The 21,738-nt window shown below is 41.0% G+C and overlaps 1 protein-coding gene across 3 annotated transcripts in view; it reads left to right on the forward strand.

Moving 5' to 3' along the window:
* Positions 1-19,741, forward strand: part of BCL2L11 (BCL2 like 11) — a 46,017-nt gene extending 26,276 nt beyond the window's left edge. For all 3 annotated transcript variants that reach the window (XM_026653214.2, XM_026653215.2, XM_026653213.2), the window contains one exon: positions 16,750-19,741. In XM_026653214.2, the coding sequence (XP_026508999.1) occupies positions 16,750-16,836 (87 nt within the window). In that variant the 3' untranslated portion in view covers positions 16,837-19,741. The remainder of the gene's footprint in view (positions 1-16,749) is intronic.
* Positions 19,742-21,738: the final 1,997 nt, after the last annotated feature.

Raw genomic sequence — 21,738 nt, forward strand, 5'->3', positions numbered from 1 at the left:
GTGTTATATCGGGGTAGAGGTGTACTTCAATTTTTTTTTTTTTTTTTAAGTTAATGGAACAAGCTGATGGAAAAGACTTGCTTGCTTGTTACCTGGATTATCCTATCCCTGTTGGGGGTGGGAGATTCCCTTTCCCCAAGTCAATTTTACATGCTATAGCAGCATAGAAGAGCTAATGGAGTTCTAGATCCACCCACTAGAGAATTCTGCCTGACCCAACGGATGTTACATGTGATATTCTGTGATGTGTTGTCTGGTTCTCTCATTTTTATTTTTCTTTTTCTTTGAGGTTTATGCGCTGGTGGAATGTGTTTTGAAGTCATTACTGTTGACTTCTTTTCACTATAGGTTTTCTACATCTCATTGGATATAGTGCTACATTATATAATCTCTCCTTTGATTATGGTTAGAATCAGATCTTGAACAACAGCATTCACAGGATGCATTCATGCTATATTGTTTGTCATCCTATCTTCTGGCCTTTTTTTGATAACCAGGAGATATATTACAGCTATATGCATTTATTTAAGCAATTGTATAGTTTAACATATATTTATTGAGGTTAATTTTTACATTTATGTTCAAAAATTTACTAGATTTTTACGCATAATTTGTGTTAAATTGCAGTTGGATGGAAATTGGAATTAAATTAAAACTGCGCAGAACCCTGCATTCTAAAATTGCTAAAGTAGTTACAACTAATAAAAATGTGCTGCATATGTAAGGTGGGGGGGAGTACGTTAATCAAAACATAGTTTAATCAGCTAGTTTCAAATGCAAAACAAGTAGTATCTGTGGTGAGTGAATGGAACTGATAGTTTCTGGTTACTGTGTCCTTCGAGGTTTCAGAACTAGTAGATCTTATCCTCTCGCACCTTGGTTTTTATTCAGCGATTTGAAGAGGAAAATAAGCTTTCCTGCTTTTTCAACTCCCAGTTGGTTTCTCAACTTTGAACTAGTCATTGAACTGAACTAGGAGAGTAGAATGAAATGATGAAAATAGTCTCTGACAAAAGTTGATTCAGCACTAACAAACGCTGGTTTAGCACTTTAAACGAACTCTGCTTAGCCAGTGATTTCTACCAGTTCACTTTATATATAAAAAAAAAAAAAAAAAATGGTGGCAAATATGTAGTGCTTGAATGTTGTTCCAATTTATTGTTAATTATTTTAAAAGATATAGGTTGTCATAATTGCAAATTTAATTTGAAATAGGTTTTCAAACCAAGAAAAAATATACTAAAATTTTGATTTAAAAAATGGGTTTTTTATTTAATTTTTTTTTAATCCACCCTGGTTGAATCTCTTTGTGTAATAAGTTGAACATGGTAACAGTTTGACAAGTCACCTGACACCAAAGATAAAACACTTATTAATCCATAGGGCTTCTATAGGGTAATGGATAGTGTTATTGCTCTGTGTAAAGATAGTATAATAGACCCATTCTCAATCATGTGCTAACTGCATTTTGAAGAAACAGCAGTACATTGTTTGGGTTATTGCAAAAGTTTTTCTCCTAGAGGGGCTTGTGTTCAAATGTGTGTGAAGTCACAAGATTTTAATAGACTTGAGCACATTTTAATACCCATTGGCAGTCTGTTCAAGAGAAAATCAGAATTGAAATAAAAAGGTTGTGGCAGGTACTGAAGATTTATATAATTAATTTATATAATGTTCATTTTCAATCCCATTTTTTTTATACATCCTAACAATCGGTTTGCTCTTGTGACTGTTGCTGTACCATGGGCACGTGTCTTTTCTTAAGCTGACCACAGTAATGCTCTGGCCTCTTTCCTGAATGGTTAGTTAAATTCTAAATAAACAGTTAGTACTTGTAGTTCAAATTATTCCTTCTGTTGGTTAACGCTGAAATTAATCTGCTGCTGTTTTCCTCATTCACCTGCAAGTGATAACGGAGATGGCTGGGATGACTCTGCTTTTAGAGATTGAGATGTTTGGTCGTTAAATCACAAATTTTAAGATGTGCTTTTATCCAAGGTTTGAAAAAATTACCAATTCTGAGGTAAAAGGAGTGAAAAATCAATAAAGCATTCCCTCCCCAAATCTATGAAATGGCAGTATTCAAGATGTGAGCATACCATGGATTTATAGAAAGGCAATATAATATTTTCTGTCTTATTATCTATCCCTTTCTTAAGGACTCCCAACATTCTGTTCGCTTTTTTGACTGCCGCTGCACATTGAGTGGATGTTTTCAGAGAACTATCCACGATGACTCCAACATCTCTTTCTTGAGTGGTAACCGCTAACTTAGACCCCATCATTTTATATGTATAGTTGAGATTGTTTTCCAATGTGCATCACTTTGCATTTATCAACATTGAATTTCATCAGCCATTTTGTTGCCCTGTCACCCAGTTTTGAGAAGTCCTTTTGTAGCTCTTCGCAGTCTTCCTGGGACTTAACTATCTTGACTAGTTTTGTATCATCTGCAAATTTTGCCACCTCACTGTTTACCCCTTTTTCCAGATCGTCTATGAATGTTGAATAGGACCGGTCCCAGTACAGACCCCTGGGGGACACCACTATTTACCTCTCTCCATTCTTAAAACTGACCATTTGTTCCAAGAGCAAGTAGTAAATTTCCTGCCTTTTCTTTTCTTTTATGTGGGAGCCTTTACTACAGAGAATAAAATAGGTGTTACCAGTCATCTGCAGGGTACTCTGTGGAGTTCTTTCTTCCCCATTGATTAGTAGATTTGTACCTTCTCCTTCCATCAGGATGAAAGGACAGCCATGACCAGGGCTTTTTGCAGCACTTGCTGGAGATCCAAACAATCCAGCTCATTTCAAAATACCAGCTACATTTTTAGGAATTTACTCCTTTCTATTGTATACAGGCTCTCCGTGGTCAGTAGGGGCACAATTAGTGTTAGATCGCAAGCGGCTCAATTCTTCTGTCATCTACGTTCACTCAAAACAGAAAGCACTTGGTCCATCACAGCTGCTGTTTGACCTTAGGAGACTTCCTCAGTGCTCATCCAGGATTCCTGCAATTTGCAACAGATCCTCAGCATCTTCAGTGTTCCATTTTTCTCTTTGGCCTAACACTAGCACTGAGAGGTTGTTCAGAGATCATGATGGTGGTGCCTGCAGTTATCCATGACGACATCTCCCCATTCTTTACCTGGATAATTGGCAGCTTGGGGCTTTTAATGAGTGAGTTAGCTTTGTTAGCAGTTCTAGCAGTAGTGTTTCCTCTGTCTCAACAAGACAGACTCGATAAACCAAAACCAAAGCGGGCTCATCTGGGGGCTCCTTTGGATATCGTCATCAGGCTCAGGGAGATGCAGATCCAGTTAATGGAAGTCATGACCTGGCTCTCAGAACTGTTGCCATAGGCCAGGAGGTTCTCCTGTGAACTTCCCTAACTCAGTTCTCCTCCACTCAGCAGAGCTTCATGTCTGTTCTTCTCGGAAGTCCTCTTGGTGGTGGCAGCTCTCCAGGGAATTTATTGAAAGGTATGCCCTTGCAGGAGTCACATCCTCACCACCGACGTCAGTCTCAAGCTGGGGAGCAGCTCTCCTAGCCAGAAACGCCCAGGAAATGTGGCCCAGACAGGACCACATCAAGGTCCTTGACTTCTGAGCAGCGAGCCTAGCCTTGTTCCAGTTCAAGGACATGGTATCTGACTGACTCTGCTGTGGTAACCTCTGATCTGTAACTAAAGGGGAGAACTTCAGCCAGAGAGGAGAGGGTTCTCTTAGAAGGGGTGGAGAAGGATGTCAGAACTTAGCAGCCATGCAGCTAGCAGGCTGTACAGGAGATGTACAGGTAGACTGGTGAGTCGCTAAGGCACTCGTTATAGTACGCAGTCCCTGAACAGGACAGCCATCCTCACATTGATCAATCTGCGGGAGGATTGACGTGCATCTCCTTTGCCTGTCAACAGAATCCCAAGCCGAAAAGTCTCAGCATGCAGAGAAGGCATGTTTCAGCAATCTGTGATCCTAGGGCTCATGTTGCAGGATTCTGCCCCCTGGGGTATCTCTACACTGCAGTTAAACACTTGTAGCTGGCCTTTCTCAGCTAACTCGGGCTTGGGCTGCCGGACTGTCTACACTGCAGTTTTATAGCCCAGTCAGCTGACACGGGCCAGCCATGGGTAGAGACCCTTAGTGACCAGAATTTTCAGGTTAGCAGAACTGATTTGGTAAAGTCTGCATAGGTTGTCCCTCCTTGGCATCTCAATGCTGTATTTTTCACTAGGAACCTCTGGCCTCTGCATTTTCATTTTGGTTCTCAGCACAAGTGGTTTTTCTAGGGGCTGTTACCTGTGCGTGGAGAGCAGGTGAGCTGGCAGCCCTCTCCTGCCACTACCTCTCTGGTTTCCACAGCGATAAAGTATCTGATGGGTTCTCAGTTTTTGATTCCCCATTATTAATCAGTCTCCTTTCCTTTAGTCCTTAGCTGGCATCAGATAAGGAAAGGGTTTGATGTTTCCCTAGTGATTTAAGCTATACCTACATAGAATCAAGGAGTTTGGGGTCACAGAAAAAGGCAGTTTGTCACCATCCTAGATGGATTTCCATATGTATTAAGGAATCATGTGCAGAGGAGTCTCCCATGCCTCGTAGGCATTAGAGCTCACTCCTTGTATCGAGAACACCACCTGAGCGCAGAGTAAATCTGCCTCATAGAGAATGATCTTTTGGTAATGCATACAAATCTTCATACGCCATTCTTGTGTGGATGTCAGAACTTCCTCACATCCAACTTTCAAGCACAGGGTCTTGAGTGCTGTCGTGCAGGGATCCTCTGTCTATGCCTCCGGTTAGCTTGGTCTTGGCATTGGGTATTGCTAGATGGTGTCTAGTTTTTAGAGTGCTAGAGGCTTCCAGTCATAAAGGACAATCTGATCTTACCTGTAAGCAGCCTGAAATCCTATTTTCTGCATTGTTCTCATTTTAGATGATGATTAGGAGATTGCTCCCTGCAAGGGAAGTTGACTGTTTAGCAAAGGTGGGTTGCTAACTGAAGAGATACAGATATCTGCTATAGCAACGGAGGAGGAGCAACCTAGAAGCCAAAGTGGTGTAGCCCTTTCTAGAAGGAAAATGTATAGGCAAGACCAAAATTCCCATTTTAACAACCCTCACCACTGAACAGGAGTTTTCAGAGCATAGAGACTAGAGTCTAGTTATATTCACTCTGCAGCTGTTGATTCTCATGCACTTTTTTGTTTTCAAGGCCTAGATACTACTTCTGTCTTAAGATACTACTTTTAAAACTTATGTTTTGTTTTCCTCCTTGTCAGTTCCTTACAGTTGCCAACTTTAATGCTTTATACAAGTTAAAGGAAATTTAAGACACTAGTTGTAAACTTTTGTGTAATGTGTGGGTGTATGCAGTGTTGTATTCATGCTGGTCCTCAGATTTTAGAGACAAGGTGGGTGAGGTAATTGAACCAGCTTTTGTTGATGAAAGAGACAAGCTTGCAAACTACACAGAGCTCTTCAGGTTTGTGTGAGTGTAGTCACTAGTAATTTTTCTTGGTCCATTTTGAAATGGAAATGAGTAAAATTGGTTCATGTTTTCATTTCTATAATTCTTTATTTAAAGTGTGGTCTGTATGAGCCTTGGAGATGGCGTGTGGTGCACTCTGCATAAACTTTGGTGCTGTCTCTCATCAAATTGGGGGCTTTCAGAGCACATGAATAATGTTTGCTCATAGTTCCCTAAACTTATTGGCGCTGACATCAGTGGACTGTCTCCTCCTAAATATTGCCACAGTTGTTGTTTTGCATGTTGCAGCCTTTTTTGTTACTGTAGGAAGAAATGTAATTGTTTTTCAGTGGTTGAGTCATTAAGCCCTTTGTTTTCTTTAAGGAGGAGTATCTCGGAAATTACAACTTAAACATGAGGCTTGTGCATAAAGTGCTCAACTCAGTCTCCATTGCCAGTTGAAAGCCAGCATAGAATGTTTTATAGATTTAAAAGTTTTATATATATGTTCTAATACCATAGCAAATGGGTCTGAAATTGACAATAACCATTGAACAGGGCTGATTGCAATATTGGCTCTCAAATAAAAAAAAATCTGTGTGCTTTTTTTGTTGCGGGGGGAACGACAAAACTCCATCACCAGACATGGCAATACCACAGATTTCGACTGCAGTTTAATTTGTCATTGAATTGTTTTGGAGGGATGATCGAATGTTTTTATTTTGTATAAAATTGAGGGATATTAAACATTCGTAATGATGCAAAAAGTATGAAGTTATATAGTGAGGTTAGAAAGGGAACTGAGTGAACGATCAGTGCAAAAATAGCACTCAGAAGTGTAAATGGTCAGACAGGTGAGTGCAGCAATGCACAGTGGCTCAGCACTTTATTCCTTGCATTTTCTGTTAGGCAAAATGCTGTTCACATTGACTGTACGTGTATAGTCCCTTTTGTCCACTGACTGTGATTGCCATCTGTCAGTATGCTGCAGAGTGAAGAAGCAAAGTGCAGGACCCCCTCTCCCTCCCCCCCCCAACCTGTTGGGTGATGGATGGGTGGATGAGATCACTGTCTTGCTTTGCTTGGTTGGGGAAGGGCAGTAAAAGTGAATGTGCCCCCTTCTGTGAGGAGAGAGTTGGGGGGAGGAAGAGAAGCGAGGCGTTCCCCTTCTAAGTAGATAGGCATGTCGGGGAGAGTTATCCCCGGCTGGAGCTTCAAATGTACCATGTAATCCATTTGTTTCCTCCTTACCCTCTGTCCATAGCTTCATTTCAAGCTATTCTTTTATACTTCGTAGCTGGCAGGGTGGGGGGACCACCAGAGAACCGCTAGCCAAGATCATATGGAAGACTGAACCCTGCTGGGAAACCATGAACTTCTCTGGGTGAGGTCAAGTGGGATGTGTTTGGTATTTTGCTCCTAGCTAATAGGTTTAGTCCTCTGAATGTTCAGAGTCCTAGTCCATGTTTCGTTGAGTTTGATGTGCTGCAGTGAAAGGCAAGCAGTTTGTGTTCTCATTGGAACTTGCTCTCCCCAAACCTCATCCCCCCACCCCTGTCAGAGAACAGTCTGAATGTGCTGACCTTCAGGGCATGTCTACACTCCCCATTTAAAGCGCAAAAAGTCCCTTTCTTGCGCAAAAACCGTGGGAGCGTCTACACTTGGCCAATGACTTTTTGCAGTGAAATTCAGAAGTTTCACAGCAAACAGAAAACCACCTCCACAAGAGCCATACAGCTCTTAACGCTGATCCTTTTGTGGTGATGTGCAAGTGAAGACACATTCTTCCTGTTTTACAGAGCTTTTAGCCTCCGCAAGATATCCCACAGTGCCTAGGTGACCACTCTGGCCAGCAGCTCTGCTGCTCTGACGCCAGGTAAACAGAGGTCCACCCCTCCTCTGCAAAGCCCCGGGAACTTTGAAACTCCCCTTCCTGGTTTCTTGGCAAGTGCTCACTTATCTGGCCAGGTGACAATGGCTGCTCCAGGGAGCAAACGATCCCTTGCTTGGAGCAGTGCTGAGCTACTGGAGCTGATGAGTGTTTGGGGACAGGAGGCTGTGCAGGGACCCAGCATGCCCCGTGATCACTCCCCTCCCCCTTCCCTCAAGACCTATCCTCAAAATGGAGAGATCTGCACTGTGGGATAGCTGCCTTCAGTGCTCAGCAATGGAAGTGCTGCAGATGTGATCACAATCTGACGCCTGTGGAAGTGAGTGAGTACACAAACCATCACTTTTATTTTACCAGTTCCCTATACCGGTGAAACTGACAGCGCAAACATTCTGCAAGTGTAGACATAGCCTCAGTGTGCTATGGGAAGCTTCTCTGTGTACTGGGGCCTGAATGGACTGAGGTGGGGAGCGGGGGTAGGGAGTTCTGTCCTGGGTTTTGTGGGGGGCTATTGGTGAGGTTCTGTTAGTTTCACTGAAAGGAGGTTGTGTGTGTGTGTGTGTGTGTGTGTGTGTGTGTGTGATTGATTGATTGATTGATTGATTGATTGATTGCTGTCAGGTACCCTGCTAAAGAGGCACCTGTTATCCTGCTGGAAATTAAAATAACAGTTTGTAGTGCCTGGGGCCACACTGTGTTCAGCACTGTACAAACACAGAACAAAAAGCTGGTCCCTACCCCAAGGGGCTAAAAATATGAAGGGGCCTTGTGTGGTATGTTTTTCTTGAGAGTACTGATTCCAGGAGAGAGAGAGAGAGAATGCATGTGGTTCTCAGCCAGGGGTACGCATACCCCTGAGGTTTGTCATACGGCTTCCGGGGGGAAATCAACTCATCTAAAGATTTGCCTAGTTTACAACACGCAACATAAAAAGCATTAGCTAAGTCAATACAAACTAAAATTTCATACAGACGATGCTTTGTTTATACTGCTCGATAGACTGTACACTGAAATGTAAGTATGATATTTATATTCCAATTGATTTATTTGAGAAGGTCAGCAATTTTTCAGTAATGTGCAGTGACACTTGTATTTTTATGTCTGATTTTATAAGCAAATAGATCTTAAGTGAGTTGTACCTTGGGGGTAGGGAAGATAAATCAGGTTCCTGAAAGAGAGACAGTAATCTGGAAAGGTTGAGAGCCACTGGTATAAGGTAACTGGGAGTTGTACCTGCCCCTAGGAGGGTGTAGGGCCTGGGACAACCTCTCCCCCCCACCCCCCCCAGCCCAGGCCCTGCCCCCACTCCACCCCACCTGTTCCTGCCCCTGACCTCTCAGACCGCCCTGGACTCCACGTCCCAAGTTGAAAATTTGTATTTTAAAACCATTCCTACCTGTAACTACAGGTAATGCCTTATAGTATTAAAAGTGAAAGAATTCTAGAAATCTAATTGCCATTTGAGCTGTTCCTTGTTTGCATTTCAGTCCGCTTGAAGGGTGAAACTACTCTGGTCAGTTTCACTTTCTGCTTTGCAAGCACAATGCTGCTGCCTTCTCATCTCCAGCCTTGGAGAAGAATTTTCTTATTTCTTTTAAACTTAAAATATCAAACCTAAATTTTGGCCCTACTTTTAGAGGTTCCTTAAATCAGTAGTGACCAAACAGTTGGACAATGAATGGGTAAAGAGCTGTACATCTCCACAGTGTTGGTGCTCGAAGATCACCTCCCTTATTTGAGTGATTGGAATTGGGATGCTGGCTGCTGAGACCAGCTCTACCGGTACTGGCAAACCCTGCTAGTGTAGATGCAGCTGATACAGGCAAAACAATACTTTTTGCTGGTATAGTTTATAATGGGTTGGTGGGCAAAATAAGCTTTGCTAGCGAAAGCACTTTTATGATAACTGCGTCTACACCAGGGCTTTGCCAGCACAGAAATGTTATGCACCAAAAAAAAAAAAATCCCCACCCTAACTGACACTGTTCTATAGGCAAAAGTATCTAGTGTAGACCGGACCTTAGTCAGTGGAATCCTGTAGTAAATCCCTGCCTGTGAAATGCTCTGGCTGACAGGAGGTGCTCTTTCTTGCTTGTTTGTTGTCTCCCATGTACTCATACCTGTATTATAAATCTGCACGTCTCTTCTTTTGACTTAAACCCTGGTTTTTCTGTCTGCCTAATCTGCTGCTGAACTGCGTTAAGTTGCTCAGCTAGAGGCTCAGTGCAGGATTTCTTCTGACCGTGTAATCTGCTGGACATCTATCACAAAGTGGAGGAGAATAGACCTGGCGGGCAGGCAGGCTGCAGGCCTGCAAATCCTGCTGTTCAGTCCGTTGCAATGGGCAATCTTGTCTGGCTGCATTTGGCCACCAGAGTTCTAAAGGTGCTAATCTTGTGGCACGGGGATAAGTAGATGGACTAAACCGACTCTATTATTTCAGTGTCAGCGGGGCAAGAGGGGGAAAATCTCCTCTTGCACTCTAGGTTGGAAACTATGTAAATGTAATGACTATTCATTATGTCATACGACTAGATAGAGCCACGAGAAAAACATCTCATCTTTGTGTCAAGGGCATAATTTCTGCTATTCTCCAGGGCATGTGCAGACATGAATTTCCTGCACTAAATATAAAGTGTATCTTATTTTACAAGAGTACAGCACAGAGAGAGAAAGGTATTGAAGCTTATGTTTCTGTTCAGAATAAGTCTTCACTTTTTTAGGTGGTTGTGCCTGGTTATTAAGATTGTTTTGGCTCTACATGACCATTTTAGAACAAATAACTCCTCTCCTGAAGTAAATTGTCTGTCTCTTCACTGCTGTTGTCCTGCTCTTGTTTTTGTGAATGATGCAGTTGTTCTGCCTTAGGCAGCGTATGCAAGGAGACCAGCAGTCTACACTAAAATTCACATTATTACTACAGCTGAGATCTGGCGAATACACTCGTGTGTGTCGCGCACTCTTTTCTATCATGGCTTGCGATCGAAGCAATTCAGAATTCCATGGAAAGAGAATAGTATTAAACCCTAGTTGCTTCAAAAGAAATAGTTATGACTCATCTCATCTTTGTTAGGTCCTGTACTGCTCACGATATAAAGACATAAGGGTTCCCACAAGGTGAGTCACATGAGCTCAGGGTGCCAGGTGGAAAGTCAGTGACAGTACAAAGCAGATGCGAGCATCCAGTGTAGAATAGAATCAGAATAGAGCATAGCTATGCCAAGTCTGTGCATTTATTACCAATCCCTTAACCATGTCCTGGACTGGACTTTTTAAAAGTAGTCTTATGCCCCTCCCCCTGCCCTTTCTTACTGTATTTAGCCTGATTATTTTAACCTTAGAAATAGGCTAATAGTTTAGGACAGTGATGTCAACAGATTCTGTAAAAGATCAACCCAACAGACTCAAGCGCTAAGGGTAGCCCAACAGAAGGGTATAAAAGGTAATGGGGCCCTCAGGACTAAATACCATTCCCCAGCCAGCGTTCTGTCCTCCTGTCCATATCTCCTTGGGGCCCAGCCACGCTGTCCACTCCCATGCCTCCACTTGCAACCTGCTGCTTCCTTGTGTGTCTCTCAGCTTTTCATTCCCAGCTCTCAGGCTGTCTGGCCTTGCCACTGCTTCCAGCCTGCTGTTCCTGCTCTTGCACAAGTTGGGGCTTCCCACCCAAGTCTGATTGCTTCTGAGATCAGGATTGTACCTCCTTTTTCCTGGTCTCTAGGGATTTTGGAGCTCTGCACTAGCTGATGTTGGACTGGATAACACAGTGGCCTCTGCTGGTTAGTTCCATTTCCACCATCTCATCTGGGGTGGGAGGACGTATCCAGTGATGAGCCAGCAGGGTCACTTCAGTATGACCTGATCATTGCTGTTAATATGACTCGACCCAGTAGGAGGGAAACCCCTCCCAATGCCTCCTCTTGGCTACAGGCCTGTGCTTAAATTTCTGACTATCCATTTTCCTGATGTTTTTCTTTCTATATCCTTAACTTTTCTCCCCCAGCCCCTCCCCCCAATAGTTGGCTATCTGCCACCCTAAACGTTCTGTTGAATGAGCTCATGAACAGAGGTTGGGAATCCTGCAATGATGTCAGCTTCAGCGTGATGTCCTGTTTGCCAGCATGTTACTTTGCTTAGCCTAGGAGAGCAATATATTGTGATTTGACCAGCTGCAAATGACTGCATGTTAAAGAAAAGAACAAGGAATGAAAGGCATTGGCATAATAACTTTAAAAAAATGACAGGTCACTTCCCTCGTTAGGAATCCTCTTAGAGCAGCCACTGTTTCTGTGCCTAGGTATTGCTGCTCATGTGGTCTGTAAGGTCATACATTGCTTGTAGCCCATCTGAGAGAGTGCCAGAGCTTAGCAGTCTCTGTGAATACAGTTACCAATGGTGGATGTGGAGATGGAAACTGAGCAGAATGCATAGCTAAGCGTAACAACGGGCACTCACAACAGGGCTTTGAAGGAGCAGCTTGCTATCAAGGTCTGTTTGTTTCCTACACACCCGCTTCCCTGGATTGAACTCCTGTGGATTGTTTTCATTTGGGTATTTTGGCATAAGTGGAATGAAATTTCAGACTCTTGCCTGGATAATTCTTTCATGTCAGTTAGATTAAGGTGGGGAAGTGAATCCTTGGAAAACTGCATTTTCTAAGGGTTAATATTATTCTGGTTAGTTATGCTGATAGTGTATACGCATGTAAGTGGGATTGAACCCTTTCACTGCTGGGTTACTGCCTCTGACCTCACCCCATCCATCACAGTCCCTCTGCTACCAGTCTCTTCTCCATCATTCTTATTCTCTTGAACATGCCAATCCCCTATGGTTCCCTTCCTTCTCCAGCCCCTGCCACCTTCTTTGGGATTAAGATGTAGAAACACCACCACCACCACCCTTCCTTTGCATCCAACTAACTTTTAAGTCTGTGGAACTCCCTCCCCCAATGTCATTTCAAGTTAAAACTGCATTAGGTGATCTTCCGCACCCTGATAAAGGTTTTCGGTAAAATGTCTGCATTTTGGCCATTCCTATTTGGGTTTAATGTTAGAAACCTTACCCTATAGCAATATTAGCCAACTGAGAGAGCCATTGGAGCGAGTTCTCTCCTAAAACAGTTCGCTGGTAGTGGCTTCTATAGTTGACATCTGTCCAAGGTAAACTGGTTAAAGAGAAGAGGGTCACCTGTTTCTCCGCTCTGTGGGATGTGCTCATAGCTAGCAAGTGTTTCTTCTTTGCTTACACACGTTTCCCTTGACTGAATTATAACTTTCTTTATTCACAATATTTTCATCTTACTCAGCCTTATTACTTGATACACTTTAATTATTCTGCAGTCCACTACAACTTACTTGTATTCCGGGGTGTGTCTCTTGTTTCTGCTGTTGGTGTTGGAACTTATTTTCTAACATTGGGGTTGGCAGAAGAGGCCAACGGTACAGTTATCCCTGGTGACAAAAACCTCTAGTAAAGAGCAAGTTGTCTGTCAGACACCCCGGTCCTATTTCCTCCTGTGTGCCTGCTTCCTTATTTCCTGATGCTTTTATTTTCCTTTTTAAGTCTTCCCACATTCTGGCTTTTAAAACCATTAATTCCTCTGGCAGGGAGTGTTGGGTGATCCCTACATCTAAAAGTTTTCTGCCACCACTAACCAAATGAACCTGAATGCATCACCTCGGCCTGTCTACAGGGAGGCCCAAGGTCTCTCCCGTAGCTGAGACTCCATCGTTGCAGTACAAATGATCCCTGTGGCTTTATGTAATCTTGTCCTTACGGGTGGCCTGAAGAGAAGGAAATAAAATAGGTTTGTGCCTTTTTAAAATTTTATTTCATGACATCTTTACACATTACAGACTTATTTTAAAAAACGTTTTGTTTTGCCTTTGAAATACTACAAAAATTGGGTTTTTGTCTTGCTCATGTCTTGAGGACGCAGAAATGTAGATTGAAAGCTTCTTCAGCCCTTACTTTGAGACATGGTATTGGGGGGTGGGGGGAGCTAGATAGTTAGATTCAACTTTTGTTTAAGTTTTGATATCTGTTTCACTCAAATAAAGAACAAAACTGGACAGTTTGAACAAAACTAATTTCCTCTCTGAATTAAGCAGGTTTCACCAACAGCCTTCTTTATAAATCATAAGGAGGAGGAAGAACACAGATCTAAGAGTTTTTCCTTTACAGATAAACTTCAAACGTATCCTCTGTTAATAACGGACAAACACAAGCCCTCTTTGGCATTTGCCAGTTCTAGTTAACGGTCCAGATATTCAACTTCCTGTTCCATAGGGGTCAATTCACTAGGCTGTACTCTAGGAAACTTACTCTTTCTTTTGAGCAGATGTTAAAAAACTCACTTGTATTTATTGCCCCAATTGGAAATAAAACCTTAAGTTTATTTCAGTAAACTTATGACAAGTCAATATTGAAACTGGAGCAAAATCAATTCTGTGTGTAAAAGATAAAAAACGCATGCTGTGGTTAAGTGTCTCTGCAGGCATTGCATACAGAAAACTGATTTCCTCCCATCTTGTTACGGTGATACAGAGAGGAAATGCCCTGGCCTTATCGCAATTCCATTATGTCAAGCAACTTCTCAAGAGCCAGGGTAGCAGCTTGGAGAAAACTGCACCAGCTGCTGTGGAGTTTCTTCTCTGTCTGGGGAGATGCTGACTGCCTTGTGTGAATAATTACCATTAACCTGTCTCAAACCAGTGCTGATTGTAACTGGCCGGAGGCTTCCAGCCAAACAATTACTTACCCTGCCTGTCAGGCAGAGAGAGGGGGAAGTGTTCATTTTAAAAGGCAGTGCCTGTGTCATTTCACAGCATTTTTGGCTTCATGTGCAGATATTATTATTAAGGAAATCACTAGCACAGTTTTCAGTTCCTAACAATGAAGCAATTAATCTGATTTTATTGAGAGAGTTGGTTTGTGTTTTATTTTTATATATGTTTAGTCACCCTGGAACAATGTCTTCCAAATTGTGGTCATATGTAATAGAAGCAAAAAACAAATCAGGCTGTGTGTGTGTTTGTATTCATGTTCCATGCCAGCTATTTCATTCCTGTCCCATCAGCTGCTTACTTTCCTGATTTGCCACATGTAAAACTTGCCAATAGTTCAATGTAGTCAAAACATAACACAGTAGAACCTCAGAATTACAAACTGGCCAGTCAACCATGCAGCTCATTTGAACCAGAAGTACGCAATCAGGCGCAGCAGCAGAGACACAGAAAAATCAGCACAGTACTGTGTTAAACATAAACTACTAAAACATCAAGGGAAAGTGGGTTTTTTTTAAAGATTTGACAAGAAAACTGTTTCTGTGCTTGTTTCGTTTAAATTAAGATGGTGAAAAGCAACATTTTTCTTCTGCATAGTTAAGTTTCAAAGCTGTATTAAGTCAATGTAAACTTTTGAAAGAACAACCATAATGTTTTGTTCAGAGTTACAAACATTTCAGAGTTACAAACAACCTCCGTTCCTGTTCGTAACTCTCAGGTTCTACTGTATAACAAACATGCAGTTTTTTATCCCCCCCCCCCCCCCCACCCCATTTTACATTTTCCCCTTTCAGCTGAAAAGAGCAAAGTTGTTTTCAGATGTCTCTTCACATGTTATATAGACCAAACAGTGTTTACACAGGTGGAGTCATTTGAGAACAATTGGAGGTTCATTAGTTCTGGCACAGATTGCCCTTAGCTTTATTTAGCTTCTTAGCATGAATTACACCAAATCACTGGTTTTCTTAAATAAATTACAGCTACCAGATTTTACCCGTTGGGAATCTGAAACATTTTTCAGAGTCAACAATTTGGACTATGGCACAATTATACTCTGAGAATACCTTGTTGGTTTTTCCCAATTGTTTTGTTTTCATCTGTACCAAATTGCATAAATTACATGCTATTGTTTTATATATAGCCAATCTTAGAATCAACTCAGTGTATTAAACATGTACCAAGTTTAAATATAATGATCGTTGCTATGGTTCTAAAATCAGTGGTCCACAAACTTTTTATGTTGCGTTCCCCTTACCCTTAATGAAATCTGTCAGCGCCCCAGCAGGAACAGGGCTGTGAGCGAGGTTAGAGGCCGAGAGCCACGGTTGGAGCAGGGCTGTGTGGCTCTCCCTCCGGGGGCTGCCCCAGGCCCTGCTGCACCCCACCCTCCCAAATGTTCCTCTGTGCCCCCCCGTTTGGGGACCACTGTTCTAAATGAATGTATGCATTCTTACTGTGTTTCTGAAATAGTGAGGAGGAGTCCCTTTCATCTGGTATCGGTACAGCAGGTGCAAAGTTAATGTTCCACTGTATCCCACTTAACAAAATGGAAGTTTATATCTGACCACAGTTTCAAAACAAAAATACCCAATTATCTTGTTAACTCCTCAATATTCTCTTTAAGTTCTCTATTAAACCATGATTAACTCGCTTATCAAATCCCTACAATGGTTTGAGAAGAATTTATTGAATTACCAAAGGAAACAATGACCTAGCTTGCTCCTCTTTTTAAAAAAAAAAAAAATTTTCTTTGCTGTTTGTATTATCCAGCATCATTCTGTTAATTTCAAAATGTTCTTTCACAGCGTTTCCCAAACTTTTTTGGCCACGGAACACTTTTTAGCCTGTTACGGAACACTTATATTATTTTGTAGTCGTTTGGTTTTCAAATAAAAAAATTGTGTTATTTATGCTCAAATATATTTTATTTTATAAAACAAAGCAAAAATACAAATTTAAAATAACTTGAACTAACAATTTCTAACTGGAAAGTGCAGATAAAGTAGTACAAAAATCAAGTGCAAGAGTCAAAATTAAAAACAGTGTTCTACTTAAAAAAAACTGTTTTTTATATATACACAAACACCTAACAAATTAGATTTTTACTAGGAAAATCTATTTTTATAAACAGAAATACACATTTGGATGTAATGGGATTGGTCTTTCTGCATTTTTCTATCACAAATTCGCTTAATATTAGGAATAATGCTGGAAAGTTGAATCCTCATGTCAGGCACAGCATCAAGTCTATTCCTATGTTTGGGTTTTGTTGCAATATAATATGGAAATCCCGCGCCATGGTATTCAATACGAGACCTATCAATAACCGGAATAAGAGTTTTATGTTAAATTATAGTCATTCAAGAAGAGTTGTAAACTACGCTTCAAATATGCCAAATTTAAAATAAAAAAAAAATGTAAAGACCCTTTTCTTAATTAGGATTCTTTCACGGACCACCTATTCACATGGTGCGGCACACCAGTGTTCCGCGGCACACAGTTTGGGAAATGCTCTTCTATCACAATCGGTTAGTGTGTAACCTGGTCATAGGTACTTCTGGAAAGGAGACTTCAGGAATGAAAAAATAAACGTCTTTTCTGTTGCAGGGTTTCTTGGATAATCCAGCAGTAAACCACCAAATTGTTTTGCGCCTGTTACGTTCTATCATCCGCCTCATTTGGAGACTGCAGTAATGGATGCGTACAGACATTCCGAGATTGTCCAGTTATCACCAGAATCCAGAAAAACAAGCAGCAGGAATATCCTTTCCATACCTTGTATATGCAATTAACAAATCCTCCTCTTCCTAAAGGACATCCGAGACACTGGGAGGAGCAGTAGGACTCCGTGTTTGTGAAAAATATGCACATAGACTGTCTCATTTTGTCTGCTATCAGAAGACAGAGGGTTTTTAAATGGGAATTCACTGTGAACACGTCACGATGGATTTTGGAAACGGATATCTAAAAGCTTTGTGAAGCAGGACTTTGTGAGAGTGGTGTTTACGCTGGTTTTTCTTGAACTTTTAAAAGACTGATTTGGAAAGAAAATGATCCAACATTATTGAATGATTTTCATACTCCATTTTCTGGAAACCTGTTGACTAATCTCTGATCTATTCTGCAATGGAGTTAACTGAGCCAGCGAACTTGCAGAGCTGCCTTAGTTTGTTATAAAATAACTGTGTACAGATGTTATTCTCCCCCCCCCCCCCCCAGCAAGGAGGGGTCAGATTCATGCTTTCCCTCCATTCCTAGCCCCTTTCATGCAAAAAGGGGCAAACTCATGAATTGAAGCTAGTTGAAGAATGGTAGAAGGATTTGCATCAGAACTTCAGTTACCCTGCAAATCTCTACTACCACCCTAAATTCAACTGTATGTGTGTCACACAAACAGCATACTTCCTGCTGACTGATTTTAAACTGCAGCTAAGCGCAACTGGCGCGCTCCCCCTGAAACTTCCACCTCTTCCACCCTACCAGCAGGAGTCTCAAAGTGGACCTGAAATTTGCAGCTTAACTGTGAAAGTATTATGCTTCAAAAACCATACCAAGTTGCCTTTCTAAAAGTTCTTTATATCCAATGAGTCTGGCTACATTTGTGTATTATATAACATAGAATGTTGAAGGTTGGGGATAACAGAACAATAAAATATTTGTGGTGTAAAAGAGTTCCTGAAACACTGCAATTTTGCCTAAAGTTGGAGGGTTGCATAACTTCAGAAACTATTTTAAACTTCACTTAATATTTTACTGTGACTGTTGATAAACCCAATTGGTATTGCTGGTTTTTTAATGTGTTGGATTTTTGCTAGAGCTGGTTTTGTACTTAAGATCTATCCTGAGAGATGCAGAGTTGAACATGTGGACTGCTGACTGAGTTACATCCGTCTTGAGGGCAACAGTACAATGTTTGAATTGATTGTGGTGGTTCAAAAAATCCCACAAGTGAATAAATTAAATATCCATGGGAAGCAAAAATTAGGCCATTTTGAAAGTTCCAGCAAAACTTCCATATAATCTTTTAAAATAATACAGTGAGTGCCCTTAAAATTGTATTCCTACATCAGACATTCTGTGACTTGTTTAAAGATTAACCAAAACCAGAACTAAGTTAAATCAAGGTTCCTATACTGGAGTGACTCGCTAACTAGATTTCAGGAGGCATCCAGCACAGAGAAAGTTTTAACTTACCTTTTCTTTAATTAGATCTTCCTTCTACAGAACTCCCTTTACCGCTTCTTAGTTCACTGAAGTTATTCCAGAAGGCATCATTCTGTGAAACCACAAATGCCATGGATTGCATGACTTGTACACTTCTGGTATTTAGAACATAACAGAATGATGCATTCTGTAACAACTTCAGTGACCCAAGAAGTGCCAAGAGGACTTCACAGAAAGAAAAACTTTATTTTTAATTTTTAAGTGTGTATATTGAATGCCTCCCTGAGCCTGTTGCGTGGGCACTGTAACCACAGATCTAGGTTTAAACTGAATTTTAATATTGGTTTTATAGTTCACCTTTACACCATGGGAAACTGCATGACAGGTGCTTTGGGGAGCGCACAGTTCCTTCAGATGGTGCAATGTATTAATGCAGAATTTACCCAAATCTGGCTTCAGAATTGTCTTCAGAATCTGGCTTCCTTTTGTATGGGATGCAGAGAGCTTGCATGATTCAATTTGTTTCTGTTTGCTACAATCTACTTCAAAATGCCGCATTTTATTTCTGGTTTCACCAGCACCATAGAAAAATAGGATAGCTTTTCTTCCAAAACGTTGCAATATGTTGATCAGCGTATACTGAGTGCCATTGTATTTTTTTTTGTTAGTTTTGACAAGTAAATTTGTATAACATGTACTCTCTGCACTGACCCCTGGTGCCTCTGGGGCAGGTGGAAGGGTTCCTCTAAACATGGCTCTGTTCCCCAGTTGCATTAATCCACCCCCGCGAGCAGTGAATCTGGAGGACATGTTGGCTCTGTAGGCTAAACCTTTGTCCTAGGAGTTGGCCTCAATTATCAAAGCAGTGGGTGGTTTTTGGTTTTTTTGTAGAGCAATATTGGTGACTTACGTTGTATCTGGAGTTTCAAGCAGTAATTCAGTAGTGCTGATGGCAGATAATCACTTCCATAACAGCATGGTTTTGGATCATACCAAAGCAGTAGGCGTAAAGGGGAATTCAGAACATCCTACATGTAGTGAATTGAGCGGGTATAAATGTATGGTCAGTAAAGAGTTCTCACTGCTACCGGATGCTAGAAGTGAGAATAAGACTGGAGGGGCCTATGAGACAATGACTTTTGTTCCATTTTGAACATTCCTCACATGTCAGAGTCACACAGCCATTAAATAGCTTAGACAAAAATCAGATTTTCCAACACTAGATGTTGCAGTCATCTTTTGAACAGAATTGGACCCTAGCCACGTCTTGGAACGACGTTACAGTTGATCAGGTGGTTTCAGGTATGAGTCTTGAAACCCCCTCCTGAGGCCACATTGTCCACTAGTTGTCATGACAGAGTAGAGCTAGTTCTGACATTTGGAATTGCGCTATGCACCTTTCCGAACACACCAAAGACATTTCTGTTTACAGCACCCCCCCCCCCACCCCACACACACACACACACACTTCTACAATTGGCGCAGGCGTGCGCGCACACACACGCTTCTACAAGTGGAGCACTTTATTTCAGTTCTTTTAAATATAGTGCCCTTGGGAGAGTTGGCATCAGTACAACATATCTTCTCCCTCTCCATCCCACCTCTTAATAAGGCTCTGCTGGCCCAGTGCCTGGAGACTTGGGTGCTTTCTTTGTACATTTACCTCTGGCATGGTAGTGCAACAGGTTTGCCACCACACCATGGCTTCAGACTAGCTTACTATAAGCGTAATAAATGATTTAAAAAACAATTCTGTGAATTATATGAACATTAAAGAACAAGATATTGGCACCATGTGACTTGGACTTCTCTGCACTCTTGTTTATCAGGAAGCTTCCTGCAGATGTTTTTACATTATGTATTTTAAAAAAATAACTAAAACTAATCCCATTGTTTTTGACAATTTAAAACTGGTTTTGTGCCTTGGCAACCTCTCTACCCAGGTTAGATTTGTGGGTGGTTATTGAGTTTGTTTCTTAAATCTCAACATAACATTAAAAACAGTTATACTTTTGCTACATTGTTAGTGGATGAATTTCTTTTAATTCCATATAATCCATACTCTACCCTGCCAAAACTACTTTATGAAGAATTTTCTTTGGTTGTGGAGAAACCAGATTGAAATTTTTCCTACAAAACTTGTATGATACGGTATTATGCTTTTTCTCCTTCAATAATTGTAAATATTTGAGTATTTATTAGATTAGGGCATCATATTATTCTTATAATCTGAGCCAAATGTCTGTGTGCAATGTTTTGTTTCTTTTCTTACTATGTCATGTAAAGTTTTGTACAGCTTATAAAGTAAATTACTGTTTTTCTAAGTCTTTTTTAGAATTGAACTTGGTAAATACTGTAGATTCTTTTTTCTGTGTAATTAATGCACTCTACTGTTCCATAATGCTGTAACTTGTAGAAATGTTGTATATTTATTTTCTGCTTATTTAAGTTCCTGTAAAGTTTTTAATGAATTTTTACTGGTATATATGGAATTAGTGATTGATCAGTTTAGAGCACTGTCTTCTAATTCAGTGCAATCAATAACGTTTAGTTACTGAGTAAAATGTTCAAAAGTGCCTAAGTGACTTAGGCTCCTAAGTCCCATTTTCAAGAGAGGCTGTGAAGTACCTAAGTCAAAGTCTCACAAAGTGCAGGGGACTTGGGTTTCTGTGTGCCTAAAGTCTCTCTTGAAAATTGTATCCACAATTTAATCCCCCATTTCGGCCACTTTTAACTTTCTGGACTCAATGATTCAGCACTGTATGTAGAGGCAGAGATTTGAAGTAAAATATGATATGGAGATGCAAACTCAGCCAAACACCAAAGCCACATCCAGAATCTCTTTGTCGCTCAAAGCATTAATTTGTTACAAATAACTTTATCGGTCTAAGCAAAACATTATCATCCCAAGGGGCCAAGGGCAGTTTATTCAAACATATTATTAAACTGAAGTGCAGTAGTCTCAGTTAATCACTTTTTCAAGATCTAGATAATGTGCCAATCCCCCACCTTCTCATTCTCCACTGCCTTCAGATTTCACCCTCCCTGTGTTCCTCCTGAATCTGGCTGCCTCACTTCATTGCTTCAGCCAGTTGCCAGAATTAAAAATTATGCTGTAGATTTCAGTTCGATAACTTGATAGTGCTTCCCGGTAACTCAATAATAACCCTATTTTGGGATATTAAACACCTTATCCTCAGTTTACATAGTGCAGGACATGGCTGTTACCTCTTAAACAAGAAGCCCCTGCAAGTTATTTATAGAACTACTTTCTACTTTGATTTTTAGAGTAAACTTTTCATCCTGGTTTCAAGACCACTCATTACTGTAGCAAAGCTCCTTATCAGGTACAAACATAGCACTGATCATGTACTGATTAATCACTAACTTGTTTCATAGGACCCAGCATATGTAGCATTTTTATTGCAGTTT

The sequence above is a fragment of the Terrapene carolina genome, unplaced genomic scaffold (genome assembly GCF_002925995.2).
Source record: "Terrapene carolina triunguis isolate 2854851 unplaced genomic scaffold, T_m_triunguis-2.0 Scaffold132, whole genome shotgun sequence".
Lineage (NCBI taxonomy): Eukaryota > Metazoa > Chordata > Testudines > Emydidae > Terrapene > Terrapene triunguis.